This window comes from Dipodomys spectabilis, unplaced genomic scaffold (genome assembly GCF_019054845.1).
Source record: "Dipodomys spectabilis isolate Male_0828 unplaced genomic scaffold, ASM1905484v1 ptg000002l, whole genome shotgun sequence".
Taxonomy (NCBI): Eukaryota; Metazoa; Chordata; class Mammalia; order Rodentia; family Heteromyidae; genus Dipodomys; species Dipodomys spectabilis.
This window is the reverse complement of record NW_024870679.1, coordinates 5,364,445-5,385,449: the sequence shown is the minus strand read 5'-3', so window position 1 is coordinate 5,385,449 and position 21,005 is coordinate 5,364,445. Positions and strand designations below refer to the sequence as shown.

The following is a 21,005-nucleotide window of genomic DNA, read 5'->3' as shown; positions in this document are numbered from 1 at the left end:
CACTTACTATTTTATCTTGAATCCATTTTCATTTCTGCCCCTCTATGAAAACTTTGAGTGTCAATCTTCTAGCTGCCATATCTAGTGGTTGATGTATAGCATCTATTTTGCTTGATCCCCAGCATCACATGACAAATGGAATAGGCCCGTCTTCTTGAGATTGTCTCTACTTGACTTCTTTTCTTAAATTTTTTATTATGAAAATACTGTACAGAGGGGTTACAATTACATGAGCAAGATAATGAGTACATTTCTTATCAAGCATTGTTGCCTCCTCCTTTGTTTCCCCTTCCCATCCCTTCCCATATCCCGCCCCTCCATATCACCCCCATCCTTCCCCCCCACCCCCCCCACCCTCCCGCCAAAGTTGTAAAGTTCTTTTTTTGACATAATGACTTGTACATCTCATTGTTACAATGGGTCCACCTGTATCCCTATTTAAATGATTTGTTTTTTTCCTTTCCCCTCCACAAATTATACCAATATCAAATACAGTGAAAGCAGGGTTATACTGTGGGGGAGGGACATACAAAGCAACAAAGAAATCATCTTATAAATATGTTAGAAACAATCGCATGAAAGTAAAAAAAACATTTGAATATTTATCTTGGGGTTCATTTCATCTAACATCAACATATCTGACCTTTTCTGCTTGACTCAGACATATACTAGTTATTACAAATAAGGGAAACCATGGGGCCTATGTTTCTTTGGGCCTGGCTCACTTCACTTAGTATATTTTTTTCCAAGTCTTTCTATTTCCTAACAAATGAGGCAATGCCATTCTTTCTGATGGAGGCATAGAATTCCATTGTGTATGTATACCACATTTTCTTGATCCATTCATCTACTGAGGGGCATCTGGGTTGGTTCCATATCTTAGCTATGGTAAATAATGCTGCAATAAACATAGTGATGCTGGTAGCTTTAGTATGGTCTTGTTTGTGAACCTTTGGGTAAATGCCCAAAAGTGAGTTTACTGAGTCATAGGGAAGCTCTGTGTGGAGTCTTTTGAGGGACCTCCATACTACTTTCCAAAGTGGATGAACAAGTTTACACTCCCACCAACAAAGCAGTAAGGTTTCCTTCTGTCCACATCCCCTCCAGCATCTGATTCTAGCCATTCTAACTGGGGTGATGTGGTATCTCAATGTTGTTTTGATTTGCATTTCTTTTATGGCTAGAGAGGTTAAACATTTCTTCATGTGTCTATTGGCCATCCTTCTTTCCTCTTCAGAGAAGTTTCTCTGTAAGTCTTTAGCCCACTTATTTATTGGGCAGTTGTTTCTTTGAGGATTTGTTGTTGGGGGATTTAATTTTTGAGTTCTAGGTATATTTTAGATATGAAACCCTTGTCCATTGTATGGGTAGTGAAGATCTTCTCCCAATCAGTGGGCTTTCTATTGATCTTGCTAGCTATGTCCTTTGCCATGCAGAACCTCTGCAATTTCATGCAATCCCATTTGTCCAACCTTTCTTTGATTTGTTGTGTTTCTGGGTCTCTATTCAGAAAATTTTGGCCTGTGCCAAGCAGACCTAGGGTTTCTCCTATTCCATCCTGTAATGTTTGGAGTTGATTCATTTGGAGTTGATTCTGGTACAGGGTGATATATAAGGATCTAGCTTTAGTTTTCTACAAGTAGTTAACCAATTTTGCCAGCACCATTTACTGAAGAGGCTGTCTTTCTTCCATTCTATTTTTTAGCTCCCTTATCAAAGATTAGATGGCTATAGGTCTGTGGGTTCATTTTTGGGTTTTCAATTCTATTCCATTGGTCCTGAGGTCTGTTCTTGTGCCCGTGCCAAGCTGTTTTGATTACTATGGCTTTGTAGTAGAGTTTGAAATTTGGTATTGATATTCCTCCAGCACTGTTCTTTCTGTTAAGATTGTTTTTGCTATTCGGGGTCTTTTGTTGTTCCATATCAATTTTTGGATTGCCTCTTCTATTTCCCTGAAGAATGAGGTTGGAATTGATAGGTATTGCATTGAATTTGTAGATAGCCTTGGGAAGTATTGCCATTTTTACGATGTTGATCCTTCCAATCCAAGAGCATGGGAGGTTTTTGCCACTTTCTAAGTTCTGTTTTGATTTCCTTTTTTAGATTTTTAAAGTTTTCATCATAGAGGTCCTTCACTTCTTTGGAAGTTAATTCCTAGGTATTTTATTTGTTGTGGGGCTATTACGAATGGAGTTGCTTTCCTAATTTCAGCCACACTTTTCTCATTGTTGGCATACAGAAAAGCTCTACTTGACTTCTAAACACCATCATCTGTCTCTATCTACTATAGTACAGTGAACTCCATGAGAGCAAACTTTGGATTGTTCAATGCTACATCCCTAAATGCCAAGAACAATGGCTGACATGTGGCAGGCACTAAATAATTGCTATGCAAACTAAAGCAGTCCAGGGAAGCAGCAACTAGCAGGGTGGTAAAATGGCTTAAGAAGCTTAAAGTCACTTTTTTTTTTTTAAGAGGAAAATTGCCAAACAGCAATTCAAATCTTGCTGAGAGTTGAACTTTGAATTTGATATTGTAGACGTTTGGGGTGATGGTTTTGTGTGTTAAAATCAAAAGTCAGATTGGAATGGACTCGAGATAATGGCAAAGGAATCAATGATAGCAAGTAAGTGCAGAATAAATGGATTCATGAGTGGGAGGACTGGTGGGCTTTGGAAAGTACAGAAATGGTTCCCATAGCAACAGGAGGGGAGGATACTAGTACAGATACAGGGAGATTTAGAGGGAAGGGGGGGGGGAATTAGTAGACAACTTCCTGTGTCTTATCTCCATTGCTGGAATCTTCTCTACACAAAAATCTCAATATTGGGGTGCTCTGGGGGTCTCAGTTATTGGCTTGATTTTCCTCCTACACATATTTAATCCCATGGCTTTGAAGGCATATTTGAATATGTTACTTCTTTCCAAATGCTTTTCCCCTGTCCTAACTTCTCCTCAAACTGCTGTTAGTGCTTAATGTTTAAGAGAACTGTAAATTTACCATGTCTAGAACTTGGCTTTTCACTTTCCTTCCAAAATCAACTTCTCATCCTGAACCTATACGTGGAATACCACACAAAGTAGCACAAGCCCAAAATGTTGGCATCACTCTTAACAATTCTCTTTATCTGTCATTCTATATTCAAGTCCTGGACATGGCCAATCATGATTATAAAGTAGATCTAAATCACAATACTATCTATAATAACCTGATGCAAGGCCATTGTACTGTGGAGCCGCCAACATTTCACACTTGGGTTATATAATTTAGTGCATTCCATCCTCTCTCATTAGCAAATCGCCCACAATGATTCTTTGATTAAGAAAATCTAATCCTGGGTCTTTCCTGCATTGACAAAATGGAAAGCCCAAAGCCTTTTCCATTGCCTTGTTGGTACAAGATGCTCTGATGTAAGAGCAGATCCCTCCCTCACCTTCTGCAAAGAGAGGCCCTCCTAGAGCACCACAGATAAAAGAGCCCTCTCTGCCTTTCTGCATTGGTTTTACATTGTACTTGACACTTCCTGACATTATGGCGTGTATATTTATTTTTAGCTATTCCAGCTAAAAGAAACTCAAAGAAAATGATTCAAACCTTTTGCCCTTCTAACTTGTCCACTCAATTTTATCTGAACCTCCATTCTTGGTCCCCATCACTCATTGGACTCCATGTGAATGTATCATGTGTTACTCTAATATTCGTTGAGTGCCTTTGTGTAGAAACAGCAGAGTCTTAAAACTGGAAGCAGGCAAAGGGCTGGCTAAACTTGAGGCATTTGTTCCATAAATAAGAATACTAAGCCTCAGAAAAGTTGGAGGGTTTTGGCTTGCTGGTAAAAGAGGAAAAACTAGAGCCTGTTTTTGATTTGTTTCCCCTCATTTCTGTGCTATTTCTATCTCCCCATTAATTGGTTTGCAGAATTATTTTTTTAAAAGTATATGTACTTTTATCATCTTAAGAACTTTGAAACTGCTAATTATTTTAAAAATAACTCATCATGTGGTTATTCAAGTTCATTGCGTGATTTTTCACTGTATTTGGGGCTGTGCTGATAAGTCCCAAGAGAGTACACCAGATTTTTGTTCTAGGAGTTTCTGTTTAACAGCTTTGCGCTATGAGACAGTAGCCAGCTGATGTACAGGGATATTAAATTAGGCTTTATCCACCCCCTTTCCGGTTTCCCAATGGCCCCTCCTATGCACCAGGGTCATACTGCAGGTAGGACCATAAAAAAAAGACAACAAATGGAGAATAGATCAGGTAATGAGTAGACCAACTAGGCTGAATAAAGGTAAAGAGGACATCTCCCCCCCCCCCACACACACACATACAAGATTTGGGATTCATTGCATCACATATTATTAATATGAATTTATCTTTCAAGCCACTCAGCCACAATATCATCATTAAGTGTAATAAATGCTGAGGGCATTTTCTATCTCTTCACATAACCACCGCATACTTTTCCTCCCTTCTTCATATTATGCAGCCCTAATTTACACAGAATTCAAGAGTGTTTCATTAATTCATTTAAATAGGTTTCTTACTCCTAATGAGCTCACTCACACAAAAGTGTCTAGGAGCCTTCATCTCCTGGCAAGATGTGAGATCCTGACACATAGGGTGAGGCAAAAAAAGGTTATTCATCAGGAACTGATGGCCCAAGAAATGGACAAATATTCAAGTGGCGGTGGTATTGTCTCCTTGTTTACTTGGGTTTCTACCAAAGGATCGCTTTGTTTATTCTACCTCTGAGATTGAACAGGATAGAGAGGGGCCTGGCTGTGCCTTGCTGATTCTCTCTTTGGCTCCCTGGCCTCTTTCCATGCTGTTCTCTTTCTTAATCTTGGCTAAAGCATTTGTATTTTGGAGGGACTTTCTCTAATAATCTAAGAATATAAAGAAGGAAACAGCTGGGGATTGAAATGTGCAAACCTCCCCAATTCATATGTGGAACTCCTAAGGCCTGGTATCTTAACACATGACCTGATTTCTAACAATGAGTTAAGATGAGCACCTGTTAGAGAAGGGTGGGATTCTATTTGTGAAAAATAAGTATCTGTGAAAAAAGGGAAACTTGAACACACACACACACACACACACACACACACACACACACACACACACACACACACACAAAATGCTGGGTGAAAATTAGATCTATGCTATCACAAGCCAAGAAACCACAGAAGCTCAAAATGATTCTAGAAACAGATGCCAGAGGGATTATGGCTCAGATGGCATCTAGACCTTGGACTTCAGAACTATAAGGGGCAATAGGTTTCTGTAGTCTTTGTTATGACAGCCTTGGTAATACAGGAGCTACTGCTGGAAGGCTAGCAGTGTTGATTTCACAGCTCCAGCTCCGTCTCTGTGCACAGGATCCAGGGTGAACTTTCTGAGATGTAATTGACATCCCATCACTCACCTGCTTAAAACCTCTAGTGATGGCCCAAGGTCACCCTCTGTCATTGTCTCTTCCTCTCTTCCTCAATGTCCTCTCCAACTGTCCTAGGGCCCTCATGCCCTCCAAACATGAAGTATTTAGATATTCACAGATTTTTTCCTTTCTCATTTCAATTGGTTTTCTGCTCAAAAATCACTTGCGAGGTTGAGGCAGGAGGATTGTGAAATCAAGGCCAAACTGCACTACACATAGCTAGATTGTGCCTCAAAAATCAACCAAAAAAAAACCCCACCCATTTCCTCATTAAGCTTCTTTGATCACTCATGTGAAATAGCACTCTCCTCACTTCCCCTTTTCTTCCACTCTCAACCACACTTACCACTATCTAACATGATTCATCTACCTGCTGCTTATTGTCATCTGCAATCAGTAGTTCCATCCATAGAAGAATCCCATTAGGTTTGTTGTGGTATCCTTGAAGCCTAGAACTGTGGAGTGCTTGGATGAAACTCAAAACATATTAGTTGAGTTCATGAATGAATGAATGAATGACTTCATGGCTACTTAGGGAATTTTCCACAGCGACTTCCTTTTGTCTCACCCAACACTGTGAGCCTCAACAAGGGTATTTTTTAAATGAGAAAAGTCTCAGTGAGACACCTGTGTATGATTCATTCTTATGCTCCATTTAGGAGCTGGTATTGAGCTGACCTCAGTAAATATGGATTTAAGGCATCAAAGGGGATTTTTTTTAAACAAAGAATTAAACTTTTAAAGATGGACGCAGGTGGCTGGTGCTTGTAAGCTTACACAGGAGGTAAAACTCCAAAAGCTGTGCTGGAGTCATGGCTCAGGTGGTATAGCACTAGCTGAGCAAGCAAAGTGAGCAAGCACAAAGGCCTTGAGTTCAAACCCCGGTACATGAACTGAACTCTACAATCAGCTACATTTCTCCAAAGTAATCAATGTCTTTCTGTAAAGCTTCCTACTTGCCTTCAGTGACCTTGGGATTTACCCATCTGTGACAGGCAGCCATGAGGACAGCTCCCAAGAAGCCCTCTGCTACTGATGTTTGTCCTTGTGTGATCCCTTCCCCTAGAGAGGGTTGGACTTAGCAACTCAATACTTAAGAACACAGGAGAATAGAGGTGATTGCCTGCCATTTCTAAGAATATTACAAGAAGATGAGCGTTCATCTTGAGTGTTCCTGTTCATTCACTTGTGGATGTTTATCTTGGAAGGAGCTGCCATGTTGAAGTAGCCATGTGATTAACATGGGTGGGGGAGGTTGGTAATAGATCTTCCTCAATGCCAGCTGAGTCTTGAGGTAACTAGCTTTGGCTGACACCTTGGCTAAAGCCTCATAGGACACACTAAGATAAAAATATCCAAGTAATCTACTCTTTCATTCCTGATCCCTGGAATGCAATAACAAGTGTTTGTGTTCTCAGCTGTGCATTTTTGGAGCAATTTGTGACATAGCAGTAGGTTGCTGATACCCTATGCTCTGATAGAGTGATTTGTTCCACTTGTGCCCAAGTTTTAAAGCCTTACTAATATGACCTGTTAATTCAATCATATGACCTGTTAATTCAAGAATGTATCTTCCAAAGGCTAGTGTAAAATGAAAGGGAGTGTTTTTATTCCTCCTATACCTGTGTTAACTTAAAAAATCTGTGGGGAGGGGTGGTGTTGGGAGAGGTGGGGAGAATAATGAAAGGAGCGACACTGACCAAGATGCACTGATCAATAAACCTTGAGGTTTTGTTTTGTTGTTGTTTTCCACAAAGAACTAAACTTCAAAGCTGAACATCTATAATCCTGGCTACTCAGGAGATAAGTCTGTCTCCAATTAATCAGCAAAAATCCAGAAGTAGAGCTGGGGCTCAACTGGTAAAGCACCAGACTTGAGTAAATAAACTAAATGATAGTGCCCAGGCCTTAAGTTCAAGTTCTAGTACCAAAACACACACACACACACACACACACACACACACACACACACACACACACATTTAGTTTTCTGCAGATATTTTAAATGGTGGCCAAAAAACCATTTATAAAAAACAGGTTTTGTTTTGCTTTATTGACTGTCTACTCTCTACCAGGTCCTTCTTTGACATTTTACACGTTACATCATTTACTTCTTCTGCAGTAGCTACAAGCATCACTTCACTTTAACCTTGGGGAAACAGGAATAAGCAGAGAAAGCAACTTTGCCAATGACAGCTAGCAAGCTAAGTAATAGAGCCAGATAAACTGGCTCTAAGGCTGAACTTTAACCATGAGTTTGCTTTATCTTTGACAAGAAGTCAGACCCAGCAGAGGAATAAAACAGGTCAAATAGCTTTATTAGAAAACAAAACCAGCCTAGGTGTAAAACAAAAGAGTTACTGGACTAGGAGTAGAGACTTTTTGAGTGAAAGGTGTGATGATGGCAGTCTTTCATGGACTCTCAGAAGGATTACAAGAACTAAATGAGATATTGTATAACAAATGCCTGGTGGAGTGTGTGGAACCTATGAGGGCAAAGAACCGGCACAGTGCGAAGAGGAGACAGCTCGGTAGTCATCACTGAGAATAAAAACAACAAATGAAAACCAGCCTTCCCTTTTGGTGACAGGGTTGGTCTGATTACCAGAAAATCCACAAATACTCTTGATCAGACTCCTGAGTCATTATTAAATCAACTGACATATCTCAAATCTTATTGATAGAAACTGACAGCAACAGAAGGAGACTGTGACATGTCACATTTCTACCTGGTCTGGGACTCTCTGAACATCTCTTTTCCTTATTTGGGGGGGGGGGGGGAGAAAAACCTGTAGGAATTATAGAAAATGCTAGAAAGTCAGAGGGAAAAAATCATAGAGGAAATCAGGAAGCAATTGTTTGACCTATAGCCAGGACAAGCCTTTACTTTACCAGTGGATTTTTTTTTGAATCTGTATGATCGTGGGCAAGCCAGATCACAGGTTGAACACAGCCATCCTGGGGTTCACCTTCCTCATGAAAGGAAGGGCATGAGGGTCAACCTGAATCTTAGCAATGAGGCCCCTAATCCTCTGGCCTCGAGCCTAAGTCATTATTGGCAGAGACACAGTGCCTAGCAATTCTGTCAGAGCCAGAGTCCACAGTGATTCAAAAGAAGTTTGTTTTTCTGTCCACTGTTTTCTACTATCTGTTCTAATCAATGTTACCTAATGAGAGAGAGAATTCCTTTCTGACCTCCATTCTGAGATTTATTCATTACTCACAATTAAGTGCTTTCCAAAGTCTGCTAGACCGGACAGGTTCATAACATTTCTCATCAGAATCCAGCCAATCCCAGAAAACTAGTTTCAGTGCAAAAATGAAGAGACTAATGAACTAAGTCTAAATGCTTTTGAGCTGGGAGAAAAATTCTATTTTCCTAGTTTGAAATCATATGGAGCTGTTAAATTCAAGTTCTGAGATTCTTTGTGGGTTTGCATAGTAATCTTCTTGAATATCTTTCATTCTGCCTATAAATATTGAAAATTAAATCATAAGAAACAAGGCATTAACTCTCAATTATATTCAGAATAAAGGCAGCAAGCATATATACCTATTTTACAGTTCATAAAGAGAAGACCAATATTCTTCCTTCAATCATCTACTCATTCATGCATTCATTTGCAGTAGTGAGGTTTGGACTCGGGGCCTTATGTACTCAGTAGGCAGGTACTCTACCACTTGAGCCACACTTCTAACCCCATACACCAACATTTCTTGACTGACTACTGTGTCATGTTCATGTTATTCTTCACAACTGCCCTTTCAAACTCTCATAGTTATACAATCATTTCATTCTTTATTAATTTTAGTACAGAAAATGAATTGATGCTCAGAAAATTGATGCTCAATGGCAAACCTAGGGCTTGAGATCAGGCCTAATTGATGCTAAAATTCTCCTTGTTTTGTGATATCAAGTAGTCTAATTCCATTCCTAGACAGGCTAACTTCGAATTTTAAGGATTTTCTACCTTCACCTAATATATGAGCCTGAATTATGCTTTTGGAATTAATAAAATGATGGTGACTATACAAATATTTAGCAAGTCAATCTGATAACAGTAATGAGACCCAATTCCACTTTACATATATTGATGTCCCATGAGTCTTCACCATGCTAGGAATTAGGTACAATGATGATATTGCTTGGCTGAGGTCTGGCTGGCAGGGATGGGTAACTGATACCAAGTAGTCAGTCTGACTTCTGGCCCATGCCTTCTCCCCTTCTTCCCAACTGTCCAAGAACTAAAGAGGCTATCAAAGCACTAACCACTGACACATACCAATTACTTGACACAAGACCAAATATATGAGTGTCACCAGGACTGTATTCCCATGTAACCTGACACGTGAGCCGAGCACTTCCCAGGCACAACTGGCAGTGGTCAGGAAGATGATGATGATGATGATGATGATGAATTTAAATCTAAGAGTTATATAGAAATGTTCTTATGTCAAAGTGAAGTTATAAAGATGCCTGTAGAATCAGCTCCTCCAGTAAAAAGAACAGGAGCTATAGGACACACTGCATTGCAATGCAAGTGTGGAGAGCTCCTTTCCTGCATACCCTGGGAAGGTGACACTGAATAGAGATTACTACTATGGAACACATCTCTCTTAGTCCTTAGAAGACAAACGCACATCCATGACTGAGAACCTGACACCCTACTCTGTCAGCGGAAGAAGTTTGCCTCCCAACCTGAATTCCATTGCAAAGGGTAAGTCAAAAGAGGGTAAAGGAATTCCATCTCTGATCCCTACTGCTCTAAACAGAATCTGTTTAGGCATCAGGAATAACAAAATTCTGAATTCCCTGTTAAATCTTCAATTGGTTAAACTACTGGTACTAGTTTCCTCTTGGCTATGTGAGCTTAAAGCCTACCACATACCTAACTTCTTGTCCTAGAAAGTGTGGGACAGGACAGTGTAGTGGCTATATGGGCTCTGGAGCCAACCTTCCCAAGTTGGAAACTGACTCTGGCACTTACCAGCCATCTGTGTGGTCTCTGGAAAGTTGCAGGGTTTGATAGCCCTCACCTTCCTCATCTGAGAAAGGAGACAATGTGAAGTTCTGCCCTCCAGAGTCATGGTAAGTACACCGGAGGCTCTGAAAAGGGTGGTGGGAACATCACAGGCCTGTCAGTAGATGCTGCAGTTCACTACTGAGATTTTCTTTGGCTGATGAGTCATAAATTAGGCAGTAATCCCGACCTACACTTGACCAAAATCAGGGCTTGTAATTATGATGTTAGGAGTATGTGAGTTATGAGATGGTTTAGTGGAAAGAATCTTCAACCTTCACAAAATCAATTACAGGTAAGAAGTAACTATTTATTGTATTGACATATTTACAATATATTACAAAATAAGATACGTTTCTAATTCGCCTAGTACATGAAGGCTGCATACAGGCAAAACATAGTACATGGAAACCATTTACTTCTGTCTTTGGTATTAGAAATCTACACAAATCTACAACATTTGAAGTCTCCAATAAAAAGTATGAAACGTAGACCAAAGATGTGATTGGTAATATCATGAGGAGTTCTTCTAATATCCTCTGCTATGAACCCCCTCAACCAATGAAATGCAACAGGAAGACCACACACCATTTATAAGGAAGGCGGGGAGTCCACTGACCAGAATAAACAATACATGCTACAGTACTCTACACAGGAGTGTCTTAATTTGTGGGATGCTGTGCTTTCTCCATAGCAACCTCTTGGCTGACAATAACAGAGGAAACATTCTCGAGACAGAGTCACAGGTAAGACTTGAGGAGAAAGAATCCTTTCCAAAAATATATACGTGGGCAGGGGCAAGTTTACTGTACAGGACACTTTATAAAATACATGTTCATGATCATTTACACATATACAAAAAGTCTAGTTTTAGCAAAGAATAATTGTTTCTAAAACATAATCACAGTTTACATAATTCTGAGGTAAAGGTCTTGAATCTATCCTAGAGGAGAAGGCCTAGCCCATGAGGGTTTCTAATTGAGAGGGGTGTCCACAGAACACCCAGGGTAGGCACCCCAAGTGGGTTGGGGAGAGGGCAGACCACAGCTCCCTCATTTCAGAGATGATCAAGACATTTCACAACTGAATGCTCTTAGTTTGGCTCTATGAGGTGAGTGTTTTGAATGTCTGCTATTCCCAGAAAGAAACACTCAGAATTTTGTCAGGAACATGACTTCTGCAATAGAGGAAATACTGCATCAGCTAGGAGGATAAGGTAGTGTCTGAACTTGACTGCCTTAACTGGGAACTCAGTGCATTCCAGGAAGAATATATATAGAGACTCCTCATGTCATAAAGGGAAGGGTTGGAAAAAGAAATGCACTGTGAAACTCATCAAACCCACCAGTTAAGATACACCCAGGACAGATTTCAGAAGAGAAGACTGAGAAGACCTGGAAGCAAAAAAAATTTTTTTTTTAATTTAAAAATCTAGTGATCTTCCTTCTGGCCCTGAAATACATAAAAAGCCCAAATATGCTTTCCTTCCAAAATCCTCAGCAAAGCTGCTTGTGCAACTCTAGACACTCAGAGGAAAATGTGGGAATCAGTCAATATGTTCTGGGGTCTCTCTAGTAGGGGAAAGGCATGTGTTAATTGATATTGCTGTTATAAAAAAGATTTACTCTAGATTATAGCCCTTGATCAGTTTCTGTAAACAATACCACCTTACTCAGGCTCTCAACAACCACGATAAGAAATCCAGCCAAAACTTATTTCATCAAGTCTAGCATGACATTTCCAATAGGACCCTATAAAATCATGAAAGTTTTGAAGATTTAATGTGGAGACACCTTCATGTGTTTTGTCCCTCCTTCCTGCCCCCTAACCCCCCCCTTTTTTAATAAAGAGGTTGCAAATGTAATTGGGACATCAAAGGAATAATTAAAACCCTTTTGGAATAGATCACTTATGTGCAAACCTGAACATTTGCTTCTCATATTTTATCATGAGTAACATCTGTGGGGAAAAGTGTTTACTGGGCAATGAGTCACCTGTTGAACAATTTAAGACAAGACATACTGGATCTTTCCAGTCAGGGTGGATCTTTTCCAAACAGCAGAACTCCGTGATTTTTCTTCATGCTGAAAAAGGCAAAATCAACCTTCTCCTTCTTGGTACCATCAAAAGTTTTGGGGAAAGTCGTGTAAGAATGAAAGTAAATATGCATCTGACATTTACTAATGACAGACATTTATGTTGTCTGACTCAATGAAATAAACAGAAAGCTGAACCAATGTGTTCTGCAGGGCTCCTTTGGGAAGAAAAACTTTTGGCTCTGCCCCGGTCTATGACAATGACAGACTGGCAGGCTGTTTCTTGCACAGCTCTAGGCAAGCCATTAATCTGTCAGTACCAGCATCTTTAGAAAGCCCAGCATTAAGACTTAAGAGAGGGAAAAAGGGAGGGAGGATGTTGAAAAGCCAGAAATGCAGCTTTTAAAAAAAACACACTTCAGTTAATTCATAATGCTGTGCAGGCTTCTGTTTATCCCTTCTCTGAGATATTTGGTGCAGGGTGCCATGCTGGATTGGAACTTATTCATCCTCTTCCACATATGTGGATGGAAACCAACCCACCTGCAAAAGAAAAACAACCAATATAGCAATGTTATTTTCTACCTGCCACTTCCAAAGATTCTGCACACAGAGCATTTAGTTTTCATAGCACCTCAATAAGGCTGATGTTTTAAGCCCACTGTAGGTAAAGGAGACTGGCTTAACTGTTCTTAGGAGCCTAATACAGTGAGTGATAGAAAGGGAGGAATAAAATATGCTTAAATAGTAATCTGCTGCTGGCACACAAATAAGTATGTAAATTAAATGTAATGTGGGGCTCAGCTACATGATCATTCCTATTTCTGCTGTAGAATAGGATGTAAAAACAGAGGTACTCTGGCCCTTCCTCTTGAGATCAGCAGTTCTTCTAGATATCTGGCACTAAACAGAGTGTATGCTCTAATGCTTAGGTTCTGAAAAGAACCGAAATGTTCCTGCTCTAGACAGGAAGCCATTACGTTTGCTAAGGTGGGTTTACACCTGGATCAACTGTGCTCAATACATTATCAGTGAGTGCCCATTACCAGCAAGGCACAAATCCCCACTCCAGTCCCCTCCCCCATCTCTGGAGGCAAGGGGCCTGGTTGGGTGCAGGCTACCCTATGTGATGACTGCCTAAGACTATCAAGGCTCCTTCCATTCACACACACAAGCCCATGGGAGAGAAACCTTACCCTGCCATTGACTTCTCCTCGCCACCAGCCATTGGCACTCATCTTTGTGTAAATCTTCACCACATCTCCCTTCAACAAGGACAGTTCTCTCATATCTCTTGCACAGAAGTCATACCGAGCGACGGCAATGCCCAACACTTTGGGGCTTAGCACTGTGAGGGGGAAAAAAAAACAAAACACAAAACACAAAAAATGCCATAGAGTCAGAGTTGACATGCTGCTGGTGACCAGCCAGAAGAAGCTAATCAGATGAATGTTATTGATGCTCTCAAACACACAGCCGTGACTTCACTACACACCCATGACAATGGAAGAGGAGCTTGAAAACACAGCACAATTGCTGATTCAATCCAATCAGGGGCAGGAAAATTTGTTTCATAAAGTTTAAAGAGCCACTATTCTGTTTTCATATTCTTCACAAAAACTTCTAAAATGAAATGGTTTTTTTCCCAGTAAAATAATAATTAAAAAACCCTAGGGAGTATCTAAGCTACAATGTGAAAGATAAAATCTGTACTAATTTTAGCAAAATTAACCATCCAGCATAAATAATCTATTCCTTATTAGAACCTCTAAGGTCAAGTATTACATGTTCATTGAATAACTGCTTCCCCTAATAATAAAAACAACTGAACTTTTTCCTCTGATGAAAGTTTATCAGCTTGATCTCATCACTTCTTTTAAAAAAAAGGAAAAGAATTTCTTGTTTCCATTTCCTACAGTTCATTTAGATAAATATTATTTTATATTTCATTGGACTTGCTTTCTTTTTACTGGACATATGATGGAGGCATATAGAGTGATGGGGAGAAAAGTTAAATTTTGGATGGATAATTGTATTTTAATTTATTTAAGACATAGTAAAGATATATGAGCAAAGGTATTTTGCATTATTATATGGCAGAACAAGTTCCTCCATTTTTATGTAATTAAGCATTCATTATATAGAAATCATTGTCTACTTGAATTGGTCTCTCAAGTTAATTCCTTTCCTTACAGATTTCACTTTTTTTTGCAGCCACTTCCCCTGTCTACCCAAGCTCTTTTGCCTTAATTATTAAGGGTTAAACTCAACTATACTTTATATATAATTTCATTAATGAGGAAGAGTGAAGCAGGGTTCACAGAAAGAACATACAAACACCGCTCCTATCTTCTTCCTTCCGAAGAAACACCGCCTTACAGAAAATGTAATGATACATCTAATCAACAACATAATGCCAGGGTGTTCACCTCTTGTGTGCAGAGTTTTTTTTGTTGGCATGTTTGAATATTTTTCATGTCAGGAGAGGAGTATGCCCTACTCTGAAAGGAAAACTACTTTCAGGCAGTTCCTGTTTGGTAGTCTCTAGTGCTTTATAACACGTTTTATATTAACTTCTACACCTGTTGCTCTTTGGGGTTATAAAGTATTTTCAATTATATGTTCAGTGATTCTGAGAATCACTCATCTGGGATTGGTGAGACTTTATAAATCTTAAATGGTAAGAGGAATTTAGTTGTAAGAAAGAGACAAATGGGAAATCCCATCCATCTGTATTTTTTCACAGTTCCCAATGCCCAGGTGGCCATGGTTATGATCCCAGCCATCCCAGGAGAGGCCGCCCACCTGGCAACAGGGATCTCTGGCCTATCATTCATGGTTTTGTAATGACAGATAGTTTTTTTAGTCTCCAAGTGTCGATCATAAGATAAACGAATGGCAAGGCTGTCGGTTACAGAACTGTAAAGGGAGCAGAAATAGGTCATTTTATTTTTACTGCTTAGGACACATACCACTTTTAATGGTTTCCTTACTGAAAACTGTCCCATTGCTCAGGCACCGCTCTTAAGAGTCAGTGCACATAAAAATACCCATGATGGAAAAAGAAAAAAGAAAACAACCAATCACCAGCTTAACTGGGTGACCTTGCACAGGCCCCTGACCCCTCTATGCCACACTGTTCTCGTCCATAAAATGAAAGGCTGTACTAGCTGACTTCTAGAGTCTTGCATTTCAAAATTCTATGATTCTACTGGGATCTACAGATTCATCTTTTTAAACCCTGCAACACAATATACTTTCCCTAGCCATAACACTGTCCTCTCTAAGTCCTATCAGTAGCATCTAATTCTCTAGCAAATCAAGACCAAAATGCCTGGGCATAAAGTGAAGAATAGTAGAATTGATGGGCACCTGTCTTGCTTTTAAATAGTATCTACTGAGTTCTACTCTTCTGTTTGGAGATAATTCTATGACTTGGGTTCTTTTCATTTTCTTCACAGAAGCACAAAAATATTACCTTTTCTTAACTAAAATTTCTAGTCCTCAAGGAACAATTGATTTTTTTTTTTGTTCAGAGTACTTTTTCTCTCTTATAACTTCTAGCCTCCATCCCCCTTCAACCTCTACGACAGACACATTATAAAATGTCATGTTGAAATATATGGAATGAACACACACTGAAAAAGCCAGAGAAGTGAAATGTCATGACACACAATGACTTTGCAACAGAGAAGAGTAAGGTGCATGGTAGTAATGGAGCTCTAGGGATTGTCTATGAGGAGATGTATCTATATGAGAAGCCATATACAGGAGTGGAAATATTTCATTTGCAAACAGAAGCAGGTTGGAGAGACATATAAAAGCAGTAAAGCAGTACCTGACCAGAAAGGAGTAGAAGAAGGGGGAACAAAGCTGTACTCTGGAGGAGTTACAAAAGAAAAGCCACAGAACAGAGAGGGGGCTTAGAGAAAAGAAAGAAAAAGAAGCAAAAGAGCATTTAGGAATTAATAAAAATACAAATACTTTGTTGTCTGCAATCATAAGAAAATTGTTAGATCTCAGTTATCAAAGCTATGTTTTTACTCACTGCGTCTGTATCATCATTTCTAAATAAAGCACAGTTCTATATTTATTAATTTTACTTTGTTGTGCTGGTATTGAGACTTGAGCTCAGAGCCTGCTTGCTTGCTTGTTTTTTTTTTTCACTCATAGCAGTGCTCTACCACTTGAATCACATCCCCACTTCTTGTTTTTTGGTGGTTAATTGGACATTAAGTGTCTCTCAGATTTGTCTTCCCAGGAGATGCAAATCTTAATTCTCAAATCTCAGCCTTCTGAGTAGGTAGGAATATAGGCATGAACCACCAGCACCAATCACACTTTTACATTTTGTATCACTCGAGCCATGCTTTCAGCTCTAACACTTTTATGTTTTGCTTGACTTTATGTCTGTAATTCAGACTTATCCTGGCATGGGCAAATAGCAAACCCCGTCTACATTCCATCCAAACTTGACTGATCCAAGAATTGCCTTCTCGATGTGATGCTCAATTCCTACTTTGCTATGATAGTAGGAATTTTGATTTGTTTGTTTTCCAATACTGGGCTTACACTCAAGGCTTTGGGCTTACCCATGCAGCCATTCCACTATTCACTATGCCTCTCCTGAGAAGGGTCAATTCTCCTTGTAAAATATATGCTTCAGATAAAAAAATGGCATATGTACGAGATTTTGTAGTGGTGTCAGTGAAATATGAAAAATACATGGAAAATGCAAAGAAATCACCTTGATAATTTGTTACAAATCACTCCCTCACACCCAGCCAGTCATGCACATCTCAGCCAATGTTGTGAAGGGAGAAAGTGTAATAAAAATAAGAACCACTCTGTAACCTTATCATACCTGAAAAGAAAGTGAATATGTTTTCCAAATTAGATGTACTTGAATGCTCAAAACATTTTGCTTTATCTTTTAAATAATAAGAGCTAATAACATTTATCAAATGATTCTGAGGTGTTAAGATTCCACGTCCAAAAAATTCACTATTTCATTTAATTATTACAACTAGAAGAGGAAGATATGATTACTACTTCTCCCGTGCATCTGAGAAAAACCTGTACTCAAACCCAAGCAAGGTGACTTCAAGGTGCATTCTGGAATCTAACTATGGCTGGCTGCTTCAAGTCCTTCCTCAGGGTACCTGCTGATACCATGGTGCCATGAGAATGGAAAAGGAAGGTACAGGTTATAACTTTTCTTCTCCATATTTATTCTCCCCTTCTTTCCTGTAATACATCGTGCAGTTCAACTATGTTCAGAGAGCAGAGAGACTATGGTTCCCAGCATCCCTTGCAGTTTGGTAGGGCTATCTAGCTAAGTTCTGGCCAGTGAGAAAGAAGCAAATATATCAAAGCAAAAGTAAAATTAAGTAGCTTCTGTGATCTTCCAGAAGAAGAGCAGGCACATACCACCCACCTTCTTAAATTATTCTATTTTGCTTTCTGTTGTGGGAAAGCTACCATCCTGGTCAATGAGAAGGAGAGTCTCCCCTTTGAGTCTGATAGAGCATAACTTTGAACAAACCTGAGTTACTAACTTTTGTGGGACAGACCACCTGCCCTTCCCACCAGCCTGGGCTGATTACTACCGTATTTTTATAGGAAAGAGACACTGACCCTCTATCCTACTTAAACCGGTATTGTTTGGGGAGTCTGTCACTTGTATCTAGACCTAATCTAAAAAGTTTTTTTACAACCAAAGATGATGTCAAAATGGGCTAAGTAAACTGGGAATGAGCTTATATACTCTTCCCACAGTCTGCCTCTTTATGAGGAACTGCTTGTCTTTAAGGGCCACAGAACTCACCCAAGTACTAGAACTCTTGTCACAAAGAAGTTCTAGGGGTTCCTAAAAATATCGGTGATCTACTTAGGTGATTACCAGACTCCCACCAAGCAGACCGGTAAGAGGTTTGTGAGTTCAGTTGTATTTGAGATTGTGGACCTTGAAGCTCGGTACACCCGTAGAAACACCCCTGGCACATGCTTTTAATGAAGGGCCTCATGTGTCATTCTTGCATCTACCCTAAAATATGCCCTTGTTGATGATGACAGTTTTTATTCCATTTGCACGTTCTGCAATTTTTTTAAAAGCCTCAAAAACGAATTGGTACAGGTCATTCCAACAAATTTTCTAATATGCCCAATTCATTTACTCCTCTGCAGTAGAATTCATACATACTTTTCTTTCTAGAGATTATGATATACCCTCTGCTGAGAAGAGAGGATCCCACTTGTAATAAAATTAACAGGATAGAAGTTGGGAAGGTGGCTCAGTGGTAGAGTGCTTGCCTTGCATGCAGGAGGCCCTGGGTTCAATTTCTCAGCACCACATAAGCAGAAAAAGCTGGAAGTGGCACTGTGGCTCAAATGGTAGAGCTCTTGCCTTGAGCTGAAGAGCTGAGGGACAGCGCCCAGGCCCAGAGTTCAGGCCCAGGACCAACAAAAAAAAAAAAAAAAAGATTAACAGGATTCACCCAATTCCTTAATGGTAGAAAATCTGGTGTTAAGATTCACATCCTACCTGGATGAGAACTTAAATAAGCCCTCATTCCACCCCTTACTCTAACAGTAATCTCTCCTTATACTGTTTGGTAAGTGACTATCTTTGGTTTTTTCACAAGGACTATTTTATTCATATTCAAATAAAATATTATATTTCTCCAAAATTACTCATGAAAATAATGTAAGCCAAGAGTCTAAAATATAACAAGAGATAAGTTATCTCTACAAGGAAGAAATGAGAAATCAATGAAAACACAATTAAGTACTACTTAAATAACCTCAACAATAGGTAGATAAATTAGATAGATAACCTGCTTATAATCTTAAAATATCTAACATTCCTAAATAATGTAAGTAAAGTGTCATCAAAGGGCTCAAATCTATGTTTCAGTAACACATTGAGTGCTATTCCTATGTCAAACCTAGAGTGCCTGATAATTATTTACCGTTATGTCAAGTAGCTAGGATTTAAATCTTCTCAAATCTGATCAAAAGAGTAATTTCAACTAAATATCAGCTAGTCTTCATGGTGGGCTTCGGCCCTCCTGCCAGCTTTCCTAATCTAATTCTGTTTCCAGACTAGTAGAAGAGACTCTTGGGTATGCCTTCCTCCTCCCCTGGTAACTTCAGTGTTTTTATGACTCGTCTGTGACGTATAGTATCTACAATTTAACTTTTCTTGAGCCACGCTTATTGTCTTTGTTATAATAATCTTTCTCCTGTGCATGCCTGCCTGCCTCCATGTGGTCCCCTGGGATGGTCATGATGGATCCTAACAGTCTTTCTGCCTAGCTCAAACTCTCAATTTTTGCTCTTGAATTTATTTTGGTGCTGGTCCTCTGGCTTGAGCTCAGAACCTAGGTGCTGTCTCTGAGTTGTTTTTTTTTTTTTTTAAATCAAGGCTAGCACTTTACTGCTTGAGCTAAAGCTCCACTTCTGGCTTTTTTTTGTGTGTGATTAATTGGAAGAAAGAGTCTCAAGGACTTTCCTGCATAGGTGGCCTTTGAATTGTGATCTTCTGATTTCAATAGCTAGGATTATAGGCATTAGCAGGCATCTGGCTGGTTTTTTTAAACAAAATTTTTTTTGTGGGGGAGGGTGGTCAGTTCTGGTGCTTGAATTCTGGGCCTGGGTGTTATCCCTGAGCTTCTTTTGCTCAAGGCTAGCACTCTACCACTTGAGCCACAGCCCTACGTCTGGCTTTTTTGAGTTTATTGGAGGTAATAGTCCCACAGACTTTCCTACCCAGGCTGGCTTCAAACTGTAATTCTCTGATCTCCGACTCCTGAATAGTTAGGATTACAGGTGTGACCAGTGCCCAAACCTCCTATCTTCCGGTGGTGCTAAGGACTGAACCCAATGTCTTGCACATGCCAGGATGCTAAGCAAGTGCTCTACCACTGAGCCATATTCGCAAACTTTGAATACTTCTGAACCACATACAATGTTTGCTGTATCTTGCCAGACTCTTCATATTCACTCCTTCTCTACATTGAATGTCTTCATCTGTAATATAAAGTTAATTCTTCACTAATTTGCAGCCCCACCATCTCAATCCAGGTTCCTTCCATCATTTCTAATTTCAGACAACAGCTCCCCAACTGGTGGTATTTCACCTTCCTTTCTATTCTAAATACTCCCTCCTGGCTATGCAGCCTACATACAGATGCTATCACTTCATGTACTGAATTACAAAAACGTAAACTCTTGGCCTGAATTTGTTGACAACTTATTAATGTGATTTCTCCTGTCTCTCTACCAACTCTGCCAGAATTTCCTAGACCAGTTTCCTATTCCCCTTGAGGCCCTCAGCTAAAATTCTAACCCTGAACTTGTGCTTAAGTCTGGAATGTTTCTGGTCATGGGCTCCAAACCACCTCCCCCCTAGGCTCAAAAGCCCAGCTCAGGCCCCTCCCATGGACTTCTGGACAAATTTAGACAACAGTGGTTCCCTGTTGTGTGGTCTTTGTCTAGCTCTTCG

At 39.7% G+C, this 21,005-nt stretch overlaps 1 protein-coding gene across 2 annotated transcripts in view; it reads right to left on the bottom strand.

Moving 5' to 3' along the window:
- Positions 1-10,752: 10,752 nt before the first annotated feature.
- The window catches only part of Vav3 (vav guanine nucleotide exchange factor 3), a 347,236-nt gene continuing 336,983 nt past the window's right edge, over positions 10,753-21,005 (bottom strand). Inside the window, exons 26-28 of one of the 2 annotated variants that reach the window (XM_042675890.1) lie at positions 16,338-16,421; positions 13,696-13,847; positions 10,753-13,042 (exon numbers count right to left, since the gene is read on the bottom strand). In XM_042675890.1, coding sequence (XP_042531824.1) covers positions 13,001-13,042; positions 13,696-13,847; positions 16,338-16,421 — 278 coding nt within the window. In that variant the 3' untranslated portion in view covers positions 10,753-13,000. The remainder of the gene's footprint in view (positions 13,043-13,695; positions 13,848-16,337; positions 16,422-21,005) is intronic. The other variant, XM_042675882.1, reaches the window with a different exon arrangement.